Raw genomic sequence first — 18,039 nt, forward strand, 5'->3', positions numbered from 1 at the left:
TGAACCACTATTCTCAAATGTTTTGGGCAGATGAGGAAAATACAATAAAATGTTTGCTGTCTCGCTATACAATGTTAATTACAAAGCTGTGAAGGCACCTTATACCTGGTATATGTGGTGAAGACTCAGTAATGAATGTGTTGCAGAAAATTTCCAGCTGAAACATGAACAGGACCATTTACAGATGCTTTACTGAACAGAAATGCCAAATCTTAGGTTAGGTTTTGGCTGTGGACCAAAAATACTTTCCACAAGAGGTGATTATTATGTATGATTCATACAGTGAGTCCACACGAGTAAAAATAATACTGCTTAGCTCTCAGTGTTCAAAGTGCTTTTACATTTTCAAAGTGCTGTGCAAACATTACTTAATTAATGGCATAAAGTAAGTTACATTTTTGTGCATTTAGCATTGACATTTTGACAATAAATGGTTTTGGAGACTTTATATGCATCAGTGCATTTGAGCAGCTCATAAATTGTGCTAATGTTCTAATGTTCTCAATTGTATTTGAGCAACATCTTAGTAATTTAGATGCTTTTTATCTTATGATGAGCAGATAGATAGAGCGAAGGTTATCTGTAGATAGCAACGTACCATAAAGAAGGTATCTTCTTGTCCTTTCTAATAAAACATAAATCTGTGCTTGCCCGCCTCTGTGGCTTGTGCGCCATGATCTGCCACAGAAATAAAAACACTAGTAGAAGTCAGAAACCACTAAGAGCCGTCATTAGCATTCCAGCTGCGGAAACAGAGCTGCGTCCAGAAGATGAATTTTGTGGAATTGGTGTACCCGAGGTTAGACATCGGGACTTGGTAAAGCGCTGGAACATCTGCTGGCTATTTTCAGAGATCTGTCAGCCTATTACTATCTATTAAAATTAATTTAAAAGTGATCCCTTAGAGATGAAGCTCTTTTTTCCCTTCCCAATCCTTGTGAAAAATGTTGGCATACAGTTGACATTTATATCCCAGCGGATTTTTTTTTTCTAAACAACTTATATTAAAGTTGCAGTATCCTCTGTGGAAGACATTCGTCAATTGTATCAAGCTGGCGTAATGACCTTTCACATGAGGGCATTTTGGCTGAATCGCAGACCGAGCTCCCATGCCAAATCTATAATCACGTCTGCTCTCAAGCATAGATCTGCCTTACTGGTCCCAGACTCTCACAGGTGCAAATATCCCAAAAGCAGGCTCTGAAGTGCAGCCATTCCCTGAGTTGACCCAGCCGCCAGCTCAAGTTCTTGAGTTCTTGGGGAATAAGGATTTTACATCAAATTTTCCTGTCTCGCTGCTCATTGTTCCTCCTGATCTCCTTTCTGAGGAGCAAGAAGTGCTGCAGAGGTTGCATTTGGAACATACAGACTCCTGACTTGGTTTCTTTCAGGATGCTGGGAATCAACCATTGCAAAATCTTGTGAGAATAACTCGTTACTCTACAGTCATTCTTATTTAACAAAACCACGCGTTATTTTGTCGTACCTATCTAAGTGTCTCAGGCATGAATAGGGTGTAATTGTGACTGTAAGTGACTTTCTACAAAAAGAAGAAAGAACTTTTGCGTAGGAAGGAGATAAATAGACATTTTTTTAAAAATTACATATACTTTACCTGGCATCTATCTGACATGCAGTAAGCAAATGATCCTGAGTTGATCTCTTTTTTGGAAGAGACACTGGAGTAAGCATCCTGGGAATGGAAGTGTTTTTTCCTAACAGTACTGGAAATTTAATAGCTTCCTCTTCTGCCTGGTTCTGTCTTTTTCTGATGGCAAAAAAGATTATCTCTAGCATTAGAATGAGACACATACAGTATTTCAGAAAACCAGCCTTTGTCCTTTAAAAAATGGTCTTTAATAGCTTGCATTAATGAGTTTAATTTGATCTGTGAATGACAGATAACTTAATCGTAAAACATTTTCTTCAAGGAGAGAGATAAGGTAATATTTACATAAATGAGATTCAGTCCAGGTTTTAGAATGAGCAGTGGTTTCAGAGCTGTTTCAAGTTATGCAATGTGACCTATATTCTTGGGAAAGCAATTTTTTCTTTTTTTTTTAAAAATTTTGAGAAGGACTCTTTTCTATCTACAACAAACTTTTTGAATAAGAGTTTTGCAAACTCTGTGTGTATATTGTTCCTTTATAACCTGGGTAGCAGGTATGTTGCCCCTTCACTTTGCTTCCACTACAAGAGCTTTAATCCTCTCAATGGGGAGTAATTCTTAACTTTCCACACCAGCGTTATCTCTACCTATGTTCTCCCTCGAATAAAGAATATATGGAGGTGCTGGGGAGGAGAACCTGCAATACGTTGCAGATGATCACAGTGGTAGTGCTGCTAATACAGGTTAAGTTAGCACTCTTCATCCCTAAAAGTGCAGTTTTTATGACGCTTGTTGAATTTTTGGAAACCTAGCTGTAGTCAGACAAACTTGGTGTCCAAAGTGCTGCTGTTGTCTTCCCACCAGGGTGGGAAATGCTGAGCTGCACTGATCCAAAACCCCTTTGAAGTCAACAGCTTTTGGATAGAGAGTGACTAACATCAACGTTAATGTAGGATGAAGGTGAGAATGATTAAAGAAAATGTAATGGCAAACAAGGGAAATACCCAGTGCGAGCTTCCTTCAGGGACTGCTCTCAATTGCGTTAGGTTTGAGGGACTTCTACATCAAATAATGTGTTTTGCAAAGCTTTCTAAGCTGAAACCTTCCAGGTTCTAGGTGTGTGTGTAATTTTGTATGTGGGGGTCATCTGGCCTCTTTTGATGGAAATACTTAAATAAGTTGAATTTTAAATCAACTTTGTAAGATGAAGCCAGAATTTTTTCATCTGTCAGTAATTTGGAAAATAATGTGAAAAGCCCAAGTGACAGCAGTCAACAGTTGTAAAATAGCCCAGCCCTGAGGTGAGGTAAAACCTTTGCTCAACCTCAGTGAGAAAATTGTTGCTGAGTTTATCATGACTGCAAATTTACCCTGCCTGTAACAGCGCACTTAAAAAGTTATTTAAGCTATCATCTGCTGCTTCTAGGAACTGTTTCTTCTGCTCTTTTTCCGCAGCTCAAACATTTGTTGTGCATCGTCAGGAGCCTGCTCAGGGATTCTCAGCAGCATAGCCAGAAACAAATGTTTCTGTCCTAGCCACGAGACGCCAGCACGCTCCTGTTCCTGAGCCAGGAGGGGATGCCCACCCCTGCCACAGGGAAAAGCGAGGGAGGCAGAGCTGTTGGGGACTGACGGACATGTGATTCCCACTGCTCAGGGACCTGGTGACTTCTCATAATGCCTGGAAGTCACTGCCATCCCCTGCCTCGGCAGCACAGCAGTAGGGAGCTTTGCTTTCCAGGGCATGAATCTCCCTTGCTCTCCCTGCTGGTCCCCAGCCTCAGGCAGCTCTGCCTCCTCCTGGCACTGGCTCTAGCATCCAAACCTAAATTACTCGTATCTGTCTGAAGGGCAAGAGGTACCGTCACTTGGTCTCTCTGTGTGTTTTTAAAACCTGGGGCTGTTTTATATTCAGAATCTTGCAGCAGCCACAAAGATGATGGCAAGGAGGAGATTACATTTCTGTTTTCAAGCATATTCTTTTTTCTTGAGTGGTGGACTCTGAGCAAGTAGTGCTGATTCTCCTGCTGGCCCTGGGAAGGAGTGGAAATTGTATTGGTGGATATTACGCAGTACAACAAAGCTGGTAAAAACATCAAGAATACAAGAATTTTCTGAAGTGACACCTCAGCCTCAGGGGATCCAGCAACGAGCTTTTGGTGTTAGTGGAACATGGCATCTTCTGGGAATTAGTCTACCACAGACTGGATGCCCAAACAGGCTTAGGATGCTCATAATCATTGGGAACTTTGGGGGGGTATTTAAGTCCAAATTGTACTAAAAAGATACAGAAAAATTTACGTTGTAAGGTAAAATGTGGTGCAAAAAGTTGGCTTATGGGATTATAACGCCCTGCTTGATTGTATGCCACAATACCATCTTATTCAGCGGAGATCCACAATGAAGATATAATGATAACTTTAAGCAAGCTGATGATTTATCTCCTCAAAAACACATGGTTGTTGTAAAACTGCCTATCAGATATTTTCAGAGTACTATCCTTCACAAGTCCTTATTTAACGCAGTTATATTTGCATGCATACCCTCTCTTCACATTTGCCATTTGTCACTGAGATAGCAAATTACATTCATCAGAATCCATTCATTCCCCCGGTTTCGCTGAATACAGGATTATCTTGGCTGTGTCAGCTGCCCTATGACTGGTAACTGTGAAAAATGGAGGTCGCCTTCAGATATTCCAAACATGTATCTTCAAAGGACAGTAGGTATTAAGCTGGAAAAGATGAATGGGCTTTATGTCATCGTGTTTGTGTGGCATAAAAGTGAATTGTGCAGATTGATGGATATCTTGGTAAAAACAAATGCATTTTTAAACTACTCTCTTGCCCCTTTCCTGACAAGTTTTAGTGACCATCAAAAGAAATATACTGAGACGTTGCCTTAAATCCTAGGCTGATTTTACCGGTTTTTTCACCTTTAGGAAACTGAAAAACTTTTAGTTGTTGAGCAAAAAGCCACATGTGGACTATTAACTACTGGTTCTTTTACAGTTTGTCTGTGTTTATATTAGCACTACAGGACTATCATGTCTTATTTGTCATATTATCATGCAATGTATAAGTAACTGGGACACATGCAATTTTGTTGCTGACCATTTGTAAATTCCTCCTAAAATGTTGTCATAATTTCCTATTTTAGATCCAGTTTGCTTCTTTAGGACAGCCACTCTGCTTGTCTGGCAGGTGCTTTGTTCACACAAAAAAGTAACAGCTCAGCGCAAAGAGTCGCCAGGTCCAAAAGGGAAAGCTCTACCTGTCCTTGAATAATATACTGTATTAAAAAGGTAGTGAAGGCACAGAGTGAATTCTCTCACGGAGAATAAGTAACCTTTAAAAAACAACCAATGTATTAGGGAAAAAGAGTTATCATTATTGATTCTCACAATACATAGGTACATTGAAAGGATATGCCAGAGGAAAACTGGTGATGTGCAGTGAAGCTTGTGACCATGGATAGGATTTTTTTTTTTTTTTTTCCTGTAGCATCTTTGCTTGAGAGAGAACAGGAGAAAAAATCCCAGGGTCCTGGTCCAGTTCTGCTACTCTTGTTCTCTGTGACCTTGGGCACATCAAATCTGCACCTGGAGAGAGAGAGCTATCAGAACTATCACCAAACTGTAATGCTTACCTGTATTTGAGATCTGCGGGTAAAAGTGTTTCTCCCCTGGAAAGTTTTATGGTTTTTAATGTGTTTCAGTAATATGGAGATAGGCTTGTGCCATAGTGATAACTGCAGTGGTGTGTCTGGTACCAGTGTGATACAGGGAGTAATTTGCCCTCATCTGTTGAATATGAGCAGAGCTGTAGGAACAGGCACAATAGGCAGGGAGAGATGTTCTGACCATGTTTTAAATTTATCTTGAGTTTCATTGCTAAGCGTGTTGCTACTACATTTTGTTTTAGAGGCAGGGATTGCTGCAAAGCCTTATGTACCGTTCCTTTGGGATGTTGTTTGTATTAATATTTTAAACTCGTAATAAATTTCTGGTAGTTCTTTTGTTGTTTGTGGGTTTTTGGGGTTTTTTTTTTTTGGTTTTTTTTAAATTGCCTTTGGACTTTTAATTATCTTCCACTCCAAGCAAAGTATGCTTTCTGTCATGAAGTAGGATATTAAAGCACTAATAATAACTTTGTTTCTGTTTTTTAACTTCAGTAAGACCACTATAGAAAACATTCCACTCTATTTATGATAAGCATAAATCATTTTATAATTCATGTGTTTTGTATTATTTTTTCTTTCAGTGAATGCCTAAGTAATATGATGGTTTAAGTAAGAGTTCCTTCTTCACAGCTAGTCCTCAACGGATATTTGCTCTTGATGTGATATCATAACGCTCCATTAATACCATTACTTGCAGGAGGTTTACAGTAATGTGGATTTTTATTTACGTTTTTGCTTTGGATTCAAAGAATCTCAAAACTCAAGTCCATGAAAATCAAAGAGCTTTGCCCTGAGAGAGTACGTCTTTCTCCCTCCACCAGCAGGACTGAAGGGTGATCTAGAGATTGCCTGTTTGCCTGATGCTGGGCTCATTTTGGGTGGCTGCAAGTTCAAGTAAACATGGGGGTGTTTTGGCTCAGGTCTGCAGTGGCTTTGAAGCTGGGCCAGGTGTAAAGATCTTAAGGCTAGGTGAATTGCTTTGTGAACATCATCACACAGTTCGTTGATTGTCAAATTCACCGTATCACCAGTCTGACAGCTCTGCCCCGCTTAAATCTTGTTATGAGGATGGAAGTGGCACCGAAGCTTTGTATTTGCCATAAATACTTGACTGAAGTTCTTTTTGAGGGTAATTCTGCAATTATAGACCATGATGTCATGCTGAAAGGAGCAGACAGTCAGCTAGGCTCTATGCTTTAATGGTTTCTGTGAAATTAGTGATAATACCAGGAGGCTGAATTTTAATTTACAGTGCTATGAAATGAGTAGTTTTTATAGGGCCTGAAGCATTCACCTGTGGAAGGAGTGTGTGAAAACTTCTGGCCTCGACCACGGCTCGTTTCCAAGTGGGATGCAGTCCTCTCTGCTCTGTCTTTCGGTCAGGCAGACTGCTATCTGGACAGCTGGCCAGATGTGCATGGTGCTCAGGAAAGGCAGCGCCTCTGGCAAAGCGGATCACAGCTGCTGCAAGGGATATGGCAGATGCCTGTGTTATTTTACAAAGCTGGTATTTCCATCTGTTAGTTGGTTGCAGTAGGATTACCAGAGCATCAGATGGGGCAGAGGGTAGGCTGAAGGGGAGACTGTCAGCATCAAGAGCATCATCTACCAGTACTTTAAGGGGGCAGAAACAGGTGTTGGTCTCTTTGAAGTGTACCTCTGCATGTAGTCAATTCAATGCGTCAGCTCGGTCCTGGGCAGGAAGGAACTCTGTCAGAAAGCTAGAAAAGAGATGGAAAATGGGGTCCCTGAAGATAAGCGAGAGAGAGATGTGGACTTCAGAACAGCAAACTGAGCCCTTGCCACAGAAATAGAAGCAATTTTACACAGTGTGCAGCGACCAGCTAGGACACTCGTAGCCTGATCCTGGGGTGCATTAAAAAATCTCTTCCTCCTTATTCTTTGCTTCCCACAACTGAGATTTTGATTCCACGAGAGCATGCCTTGGAAACCTGACTTAGGTGGCTTTGTTCCCACTGGTCTCTACAAGGGAAGTCTTGCCGGGCAATGAAAGCCAACGGGGCTGCCCGAGAAGACGTAGTCCGAACAGAGGGAAAATGTGGGATTGCGGCACGATTGAAGGTTCAGGGCTTCTTCCTTACAGGCACTGTAGTCAAGGAGTCTTAATGGGTACAGGCAGCTCTGAACTGTGACTGTTAAGGATATGTTTGAGAAAGTATCTGAAGATTTAGGGTAATGAAATTTGAATATCAGAAGAACTTTAATTCTGAAGGAGGCAAATGTTATTTCTGGTGTTATGGAGTATAGGCACTGATCCAAGCACACTGAAGTCAATAAAAAGCCTCCGTTTGGCTTCACTGAGTTTCAAATTAAGTCCACAGAATGTTTGATAAACTAAAAATGTTACAGCAAGCTTCTGGTGTTCACCATCGCCTTACAACAATAGGTCCTAGTGGGATCAGCCAAGGGCATTTCATAAAAGGGATTTGCTACACGTACAAAGAGCAGAAAGCTGCTTCATTCTCTTTGTTGTTTGTTACCATTAATTTGATTTGGGATTGGGAAACATTTTTTTACAAGTTAGCATTGTTTTTCTATTGTGCATTTTCTGGTAAGATTTAAATTATGATGAAACTTGTTGTTGCGTATAAAAAAAGCAGTCACTGCCTGCTGGGTAAATGTCTTGGTACTGGGGATATGGATGAAATACTTGGGAGTGCTGAAATGCAGTTGGGTTTATTGTCGTTGCGAGCTGTTACTTTGTTAGGACACAAGGTGGCAATGACACGGTAACACTCATTAGATAAAATAGTCTAGAAAGTCTTTTGATCAGTTTTCTGCTTCAAATCTGTGCTTGATATATACAGCATGGCACCCGGGTATACATACAGCTATATGTATGACAACATTTGGCATGTCCTGTGAATTGTGCTTGGCAATACCTCTTCGTAGCGATGCATAAGTGCACAACTAAGTATTACTGTCCCCTAAACAGATAGGGAAATTAAGTCAGAGGAATCGGACAACCTGCCAGAGGCCACAGCAAAAGAGCTGAGATACAGAGACGTTTTCGATCCTAAAATGTATATAGGTACAGCTGTAGAATATAAACTCCTCCTATATCAGTGGCTGCATGCACAGATGTGTGCGTATGCATGCAGTGTCCTCCCCCATGCTGCGGTGGGGGGAAGGGTCCTTTAGGGAACTTGGTGTGTACTTTTAGTTTGCTAGGAAGGCAGGGGTTTTTCTTCTTCTCAAAGAATCCATAAAAAAGACTGTAAAGTTGCCAGAAAGCATCAGCAGACTCTTGTTTTATTGTGGCTTTGGATGCGGCGAGGCTTGCGATTATTTCTTCAAGCGGTGCCTGTCCATCTTGCTCCGTTTGCCTTCTGTGGGCAGAGCTGTCTCTGGTTGGCAGTGTCTGTGCGTTGGTGGAGCTCGGCTGCCGCAGAGGGGTGCAGCTCCCAGCTCTGCCGTGTGGTTTGTGGGACCCTCAGCAGCTTTTCATCGTGCCCGTGCTGCGGTGACGGTGCAGCTCCTGAGCACCCGCCAGCCCCAGCCTCCCATGGAGCTCTTCTAGACCATTAGTGGTCTACGAGTGAACTAAGCCAAGGTGCATTAACCCACCAATAAACTTAAAACTCACTAGATGCAAAGCGCTCTCCAATTCACTGGGGAAAAAAACAAACAAACAAACAAAAAACCCCACTGAACAAAAAACAGGAGGAAATATTTTTGCTAGCTTCTTTGTATTAAGATCAACGCTGCTGCTATTAAGACCAATAGTGCTTTTATACTCAGTGGAGGGGTTTTCAGTTCGTAAGAATTGGCTGTATCCTTGTAAAATCCTGGCGTTAATGACTGACTCTGGGTCCATTCCACTGCAAAACAGCCTGAGCCCTGTGAGCCCTGCAGAGCCCCAGAAGTTTACTGATCCTTATCAGGTGCAGCTAACAAAACCACCGGGAAGGTATCCCCCTCAAAATTAAATGGAGCCTCGCAAGGAGAGCAGGGCCCAAGAAAAAAAAAAAAAATCAATGTACTCAGCCTTGAGCTGTGAAGCTGCCTACTAAGTGAACAGCTCATGCAATTTAACTCCCTTCTTCCTGTGTTGCGGCGCTCTTAATTTTGGGGTTCTTTGATCCACCTATTCATAGCTGTGAAGCGAGCAGAATTTAATCAGGCTCTGACAGAGGATGGTTGATTTTAATACTGGCCTCCAAAAAAGAGCTGTCAATCAAGGATGAGCTTTAATACCGTCAACTTGCAGCTCCTTTAAACTTCTGCTGCAGTTGAGTGGTGCTTGGTCAGCTGTGGAGGGGCCGGGCACCTACAAAAAGCGCTGGGGGCTCCCTGGGCACGCTCGGGGGAGTCCCTGGGGGCTGCTCCCTGCCCTCTATAAAGGGGCGGCATGAAACATCTAATCAAGTTGGCATTTCCTAGCCACATGAGAGGAGAGATTTCCTCTTTGAATAAGCAGTAGCTTTCATAAGTGCGCATCCCAAAAGGCCTGCTGAGCTTTTGTGAGCCAGCAGGCAAGGCAGGTTTGGAGTCACTTGGATTAAACCTTTCCTTATTGTAGCTGGAACGGGAACAGTGAGGACAAGGGTTACTTTCCATACCTAATTTTGAGTTATTTTAGCTGGGGATGTTAGATAAAATAGTCAATGACTGGCAGGATGATAGAATATGGTTTAATTTCAGATTTACTATCTGCCAACACATGCCATTCAATCAGATAAACACAGAATTTCAGCTGTCATCACAATATCTTATGCATGCTTAAAAATAGAGCACTTTTTCTCACACCAAGAAGAAATTGAACAGGTTTATATATAGGATGTATACAGTCAGGAGGGTAGAAATTTTGAAATAGTCTGCCATTTCTAGAGAGATTCCCTATCTTTAAATTAAGGAATTATATTAGTAGTAGAAATTCTCAGGACTACAGAAGTTTTATCATTGTCAACTGCACAGAATAAATAAAAGTAAAGGGAACACCTTGAAAAGTTGAACTATATAAAATGAGGGGAATGTCTGCAGTATTTACAGCAGAGAATATGAGACTCTATAGAAAGCAAGACGACTCAGAACTTCTCTGCGTGGGAATATCGTTCCTTCTGTGGTTTATAAGTTTCCATCCTTGCGCCTTTGTCTGTCCTGGTTCACGTATTGGGCCTATCACTGTAATGCTTGAATATCTGCTCCACTCGGGAGGCGAAGATAGAAAATGACAATCTAGCATCACCCCAGCACTATCCTAAACCAATTTTCACAATAAATGTAGTTTAAGCATTCACTGTCTAAAGCTTCCCTCCTGAAAACACACAACTTTACTTAGGTTGAAACTCTCATATAGGTAAAATGTGGCATCTATTGCCACTGGTGCTTTATGTTATAAATTTGTGAGTACACAGATGAGTATGGCTTTTTGGCTTGAGCACTTCACCAGTGTTTGGGTTCTTTATTGTATCCCTCGTGAAGAGTAGCTGATAACATAGTCCAGCATATTTTTAAGGTCTAGCCAGGTTTGTTTACGAGGGATGCACGGAACAGCTTGTTTCTGTGAACATCATACGAGCAGACAGCAACAGGCAGTTTTCTTGCTCACAAATCTGCCGATAGGCTTCCCTGGCAAGCAGCGTCCGCCCAAGCTCTGCCCTGCTGCTTTCTTTCCTGCTCACAAGCCTCTTTCTTCCTTAATGCCCACATAACCTGTACCTTCAGTCTCGTATTTCCTACCTAGTTTGCTCTCTCAGGTTTTGTAGTCAGCTTTGATTCAGAGATGTCCTTGTTAGCAACTACTAGCATTTTCCAGCGTAACCGATTATTGCCTGCTTTCGTTCCCTTCTGTATTCTACCAGGCTGCTCCAAAATGAGCTCTAAAATGACGTCCTGAGCTGCTCAGCATAATGGTATCTTTGAAGCCAAGACTTGCACTTTGCTTCGAAGAGCAGCTCTAGCAGAAGGACAGCATTTTCTACTGAAGATAAGGGAAAGAAGGCATTTTTTTTTTGAGAGCATTCCTCCCGCTGGTTTCCCTGCAGGGGGGAGGCTGGTGCTTTTTCTAGCATGTGCAAAGGCACTCTTGAGGAGCTCTGCTACGACAGATCGGCTTATTGCCCATGGAGACACGAGGACAGCATAATGCCAGCCAAGATACTGAATTTCCTATTGCTTGGGCTTCATCCTTTTCTGGTTAAGCTCTCATGCACTTCAGAGAAAAACTTGATTACTGGGTTGCAGGTCCCTCAGCTCAGCTGTGGGAGGGTCTTTTTGACTTCCACAGCTCCCTCCTGGAGCTGGGTTTTGGCTGCAGAGGCAAGTTGTGCTGGGCTATGCAAACAGATAAAACAAAGAAATAGCAAGGCTAGAGTAAAGCCCAGTGTGGGTGTTTTTCAGTCTTAAAGGCTTTGGAATTCTGTTTGTTTTTTATTTTGTTTGGCTTTTTTTTGGTCTCTTTTAGAAAAGCCTTTCACATACAATGATCTCCCAAACAATTTATTTGAACTCATTGGTGGGTGGCGCATACATTATGGGCTGTGGTTTCATTGATATGCTCAGCCTTGCTAAGTAGATGGCATATTAAATGTTTTATTTACCCCGTGTGCTACCTGTCATCTAATCAGCTTTTGTTTTTGCTGCATTCTGCTTGTATTATAGCAAGAGTAAGTGGTTTCATGTAAATTAAAACCGCATGAAACCTTTTAAAGCCATTTTAAAATACTAAATGGTTTTGCAAATAGGTTTGTCGGACAAGGATTGGAAAAAGAGCTCTTTGCTTACCCATTTACTCTTTTGTATGCTTATTAGAAGCCCCCCATGTGACTCTTTCATCAAACATTGCATCCCAGTACTCATCTAGAATGCCAAAAGTCATTTATACTGTGCTCAAGAGTGGCTTGCATAAACAGGAGGCAGTTAACAAAGAATACAGTTGTAAGCTGCGATTGCAAATGTTATTTTATAAATTACAACGCAGATGCACAATAAAGTCAAAACATGCGTCCCTGTGATGTTTTCTTGCTTGCCTGGAGCGTAAAAGCATGTTGGCTTAAAAGTTTCTTTGCTTTTATTAACTATTATTGCCAATGTTTATGATTGCGATCATTTCACTGTGAATAATTTTGTTTCTTACAGGTGGATCGTATCATCTTCTGCGTCTTTTTGGAGGTTGACTACAAAATTTTCAAGAAGAAAATGGGCGAGTTTTTCCCTCTAGGTAGGTGTAGCAATTGAGTGCCATCTGACTTTAAAAAATGATGCAGCAAAAAGACAACAGTTGGCATCCTTTCTTCTTTCCCTGCCAAAGCCAAATATTAAAATGTGAACTTTCTTTAAAGATCAGCTGCTCACAGAGGCTCTGATCCTGGACAAATGCAGACATTTAAAATTTGTGAACCGGTAAAACTACTTGTGATACTGCTTTTGCAAAATCAAGGCCGCCTTTTGTACGCTCAGTACAGCTAGTTTCTTGATTCTCTGCTGTATCCGTATCTCCTCCTGAAACCTGGTCCGTGGTGCTGGCTCTCTTGACTCTGAGGAGAAAATTATTTGCACTAATGTGTATAGCTCCTAGTGTATATTGCTTTTCCATGCGCTTTGTACGTGCTTTGCTCTTTCATTAATGATGCTGGTAGGGTTTCTCTGGGTCTGAAAAGATACCGCAGGGGTTAGAGCCCAACTGTGTCTGAATGAGAACTTTAAACTTGAGCTGTCCCTGTGCAAGAATGAATGGGAGAAAGATGGCTCTCGCCGGAGCACTTGGGAAATGTTAGCCATTCATCTTATGTTTCACACAGGAGGTTACTTTCTAGAATTTAAGAAAACCTGGTGGATAGTAAATTTTTTAATCCCCCTCCCCCCCATATGCCTGTGATTTATTTTTATCATATATCATTAGAAATCTGTGTTCAGTATTTTTATCAACCCTAACCTTCTCCCATTTTATTTTGTTTTTTATAACGTCAGTCCTACTATATGTGACAAGATCCAGATTTTAGTATTTTGTTTTAGCACCCGTTTCAGAAGTGGCAGTCACTTAAATACTCCCCACGCTGTCTGTCTGTCTGGTGGAAAGGGCCTTTGAGTAATAGGAAGCAGAGCTTTGGTGTGTTGTGAGTCTCCATTAATTCTACAGGACCGTGTTGTCACAGTAGCCACAGTGGTTTTTTCCTTTCGCTTTGGCTGGTAGTACGGAAATTGTGATGTTTCTGTCTCATCTCACTAGAACAAAGCTTTTTGTAGACGACTTTGTAATCTCCAGTTTGCAATGGTTGGCAGCTGAAACTTAAAGACCTATTAAATTATTCAGGTAGCATAGAATGGTGTCTAACCGCTTAATATTTTTGTCTGGAGCACATTGAACATGCATTTCAAAGACTGCATTCATGTCTAATCCATTCATTGCATGATTTTTTTTTTTTTTTTTTTTTTTTTTTTGGCAGTGTACCCCAACACATAGGATAAAGTGTCAGTACCCTGCCTACTGTTGCTGGCTCTGTCCCTGCCCTTCAGATTAAGCAAGAGTAGACTACAGTGTCAATTTGTCAACAAATTAGAGTATTAATACTCACCTTCATTGTTAAGGTCTTTGAAATTGTGGATTAAAGCCTGGTATTGTTGTTATAAATGTAAAACCCACATGGGTTTGAAAGCCTGAGAGACAAGAAGATGCTTCAGAGCTGGAGCATGGCAAGCGCAAAGGGGAAAAGAGAGGAAGATGGGAGATTTATTTATTTCTTTTGGGGGGTTTTCAAAACCTGACATTGTTGAACTCCTGTCTACAGAGAACCTGTGTGCTTGCATGTCATGTTATATAAAGACTTTTAATTGCATTACACCACATTATGTAGATGATCAGTTGTACCATAGTTTTAAAAGTATGTTTGTCCTCATGCATGGAAAGTTTTTACAATTTTTTTTGCTTGAACTAAAACTGGGAGTTTGATATGTGACCATAGAGAGGTGGTCGTGGTGGGGACCCTCTAAGGTGCAGAAAATCCAGTGGTTTGCAGGTATGTGACTGTGCAAAAGGTTGATCCAATGCTTACACAGACGGCTGTTCAGAGAAGGATGGTTTGGTTCTCAGTAGCCACAATTTGGTATAGATCGCGAGAAGATCTTAGGACCCATTTTCATAGGCTCCCCGCTGCAATTTTCTCATAACTATTAGTTCTGAATTTGAGTTTTGATATGCCTTAATGATGCTGGTTTCCAGAAGGACCTGAGCACCTATTGGCTGGTGAGCTGGAGCTTTAAAAGAAACCAGTTTAGCATCTAAAACTTTATCCCTGACTCAGGGATAAAGCATAATCTCTGAAGGATTTCCTGGGGTTAAGTCAGTAGTCAGTGATTCGGGGGATCTGATTTTAATGTCTTTTATCACCACAGACATTTGGTATGCCCTTATAGGAGTCACTTAGATCTTCAACTTGTGAGGAGACAGGGAGAAGCAGGAAAGAGACATGCTACCCAAATGACTCTCCATTAGTGTCCCTGGAGAAATGATCAGTCTCTGGGTGTCTCTCCTGGAGGAGCACCCTAATGATTAATATACAGTCTCAGGCTTTCTTTGCCATCTTGAATTGACACTTTTCTGCAGGGTACCATCACTTCAACAGATGTCAGCTGAAGTCAGCCCCATCCTAAATTGCCTACAGCCTACTGGTGAGAACATCAGCTGAAGGTCTGGATGGCGAGCACCAGATGGCCGTCATGCCTGCTGTTTGTTCCTTTTTTCTGGTCTCTTGTGAATTGCCATCTGCATTTAACGTAGTAGACTTTGACAAGTTATCAACAGACTCTCCTGCTGTAGGGATATTCCATCTCTCTGCAGGACTGGTTTCTTGCACAGATGACTTAGTCAACATGGCTCTGTGTCAAGGAATTAGCAACTGTTTCTACCTTTGGCAATAAATTCCTGATATTTAGACTGTGGAAGGAATCGTCAAAACTCTGGTGTTTTTGTTTTGTTTTTAAGTGAATCTATTGATGTAGTGAAATGAAAGTCTTTAAGGATAGACTTGCCCTAAATTTAAATTAATAGGACACAATCTGAAAACTCACAGGAGAGAATAACACTGAGATATTGCTTTAAGCTTAGAGAAAAAACATCAAGACATTTTTAAAGTGTGTCTCGCATTCAGAAACATTATGAAATATATCTACTTTAATAGATGTGGACAAAAATGCTTAGAAAGAAGAATATATTCATGGAGTTATATACATAAATAGTTATTACTTTAAACCCAGTGCATTAATAAATCCAAAAAGACATCCCAGTGCTTGAGCTAGTCAAGTGATAATGAAATGAAGCTAGAGTTACACCTCAGTGCATTAGAGTAAGTGGAATATAGATAGAGGGAAATTGTTCCATTAGTTGAACATATCATTAGGCCTATTTTGCGAGTGGAATGCCAAAGAAATTAGTTGAGTAATAGTACTGATATTAAGACAACTGCCAAGAGCCTTGTCATTTGCAAACTTTAAATATATAGGGGGAAGAGGCAGACTTCTAAGTAATTTCATATCTTAGGAGTGTAGCAAAGCTGTTCGGTAACAGACCAGTTGTCACAGTCTCAGCATTTCTGATTTAATCTCAGTAATCAGTAGCCTGTACAGAACCCGAGCCAAAGCCAGCATGCTCCAAGGGGGAGCGCCGCTTAATCTTTAACTCAGACTTAGGATCTCATCCTAGTGGTTGTCCAGAAAAGCACTGGTTTAGAAAGTAAAGGGTCTTGGTCCACGCAGAATTTTCTGGTGAACCTCTGGGGTTTTGCTGAGAAGTGTTTGTATGTCCTGGTAGAAAAAGAGCGAGGGTGGAAGACTGTTTCGGTAGAACAACCAACCTTCTGTGCTTAAGACGGATCGCTGTTTTAACGTATTAGGTGCAACAAACAGTGATTTTTTTTTTTTTTTTTTTTTTTCTTTTTACCAGTTGAGTCCTGTCTCCTAGTGGAATGAGATAGCCCAGCCATTCTCCCTTCAACTGTGTTGGGAAATTCTCTCTGCTTAATCTGAGAGAATGCCTTGCTATGTATCTTTCAGGCAAATAAAATATCCTTGCCTGCAGTTCTGGCTCAGATGTGTAGTTCTTACATTGCTGGATTCATTGCTACTAGTACTATGAGTGAGCTTTCCGGGAAAGGAGCTGATACTCGTACCATTTTTTCTCTTGGAATTCATTGTTTCTTCTAACAGAATTCTACATGGAGCCTAGATGCTAGGCATTACTTTTATTGCTAAATATAGATAAGACTGACCAGGAAATGGTATAAAGACAGTCCCCCTTGAAAAGCTAGATTTACCTTACAGTGATACATACTTCTAGGATGCTGTTTGTAGGAGTGAAATTAAGAGTATTTGTAAACAGTTGGCAGCTGGAGGCAAAGATACCTTTTTTTTTTCTCCTGTATACTGTGTATACCTAGCTACTTAATATGTCAAATAGATAATCTTGTAAGGACCTTTGGCAAATGTTTTTTTTTTTGTGGTGGCTGTTGTATATTATGAAAGGTTTATCTTAAATTGTAATGCTTAAAGTATTTCTAAATCTACCACCTGTTATCAGTGGTTTGGAGAGGGGAATCATTTTTTCTGAAAATGTTCTTTAGACAAAAATAATGTTATAAAGGGTACGTACTGTGAAGCTGCAGCATTCAAGGTTATATTACATTCTTACTACTTTAAACAGAGTAACAAAATTACTTCACTAAAGCATCGCTAAAATTGTTAGAGAGAGGACAGGTTTGCACTTTTATTAGACCAGTTGATAGATGGAAGATGCAAGCTTTTAGACTCCGTCTCCTTTCAGAGCTAATGAAAGGATGCTGAGCCCGAGAGCTTGTTCATTTTTTTTGAGCCGTATCAGTTGGTGTTAGGAAAGAGAGAGAGAAATTGCTTCATCTTGAAAAAACTTTCTCTCCCCTCTATTCCAGGTTATGACATTTAATGCATTTTCTGCTTTTTCCTGGTTGATGAAAACACTGTCCCCCCTACCCAAAGCATATGGATAAGAGCCTACTGTCTTATATTAATCCTCCTGTTACTTCAGGAGGATGCACAGCATCCTAGTTGTGCATAAATGTGCAAATATATTACAATTGCAGAGGAAATTCATTGTTAAGAGATCTACCAGGCTTGGAATCAAATTGGAAACTGTCTAAATGGCTGAATGAAGGGCTTTGTATTAAAAAGGCAGATCCCTGCACTAATACGTGAGTGAACTCTTAAGCAGATTGTAATTTCTGTACTGGTATTGAGAAGCATCGCCCTCTCCGCTTAATATGGCAGACTTCACTGGGGCTGAAGCGGTCCTCGGTGTGAGAAAAGGAATCATAAGTTAGCCCTTAGTAAGTAATCCTGTATCAAATGGGTAATTCATTTGATAAATTTAGCCTCTCTATTTGCATTTGCAGTGTTCATGAGCTGATTCGTTTCCTTAATTCATCACCTGAATGTATTCCACAAAATATTTTTCATGGGCTTTATTTTACTATGTGGATAGGTGCCAAGCGGTTTACTGGAAGTACCCGATATCCTTTATCTGAGATTTCACCTGGGTAGTGATTTGCCTCGTAAGTCACGAGGCTCTGGTTTTTCTGACTGGTTCAGGCAGACGTGCAAAGGCGACTGGGGCTTGGAGCCCCCTGGAAATAGACGTTAGGGAGTAAGATTTGGGGGAGTTTGAAATCCCTTTGGCCTTCTCCTCCTGATCAATGAGGGCCATCCTGAAGGTTTTGGTTGCAGCTGCTATCCCGTCTCTGTGCAGATTTTTCAGGTTGTCA

At 41.0% G+C, this 18,039-nt stretch overlaps 1 protein-coding gene across 4 annotated transcripts in view; it reads left to right on the top strand.

Moving 5' to 3' along the window:
- MACROD2 (mono-ADP ribosylhydrolase 2) overlaps window positions 1-18,039 on the top strand; it is an 898,754-nt gene that overhangs the window by 797,582 nt on the left and 83,133 nt on the right. For all 4 annotated transcript variants that reach the window (XM_050893412.1, XM_050893413.1, XM_050893415.1 and 1 more), the window contains one exon: window positions 12,392-12,473. In XM_050893412.1, the coding sequence (XP_050749369.1) occupies window positions 12,392-12,473 (82 nt within the window). The remainder of the gene's footprint in view (window positions 1-12,391; window positions 12,474-18,039) is intronic.

Source organism: Gymnogyps californianus, chromosome 3 (genome assembly GCF_018139145.2).
Source record: "Gymnogyps californianus isolate 813 chromosome 3, ASM1813914v2, whole genome shotgun sequence".
NCBI classification, from domain to species: domain Eukaryota; kingdom Metazoa; phylum Chordata; class Aves; order Accipitriformes; family Cathartidae; genus Gymnogyps; species Gymnogyps californianus.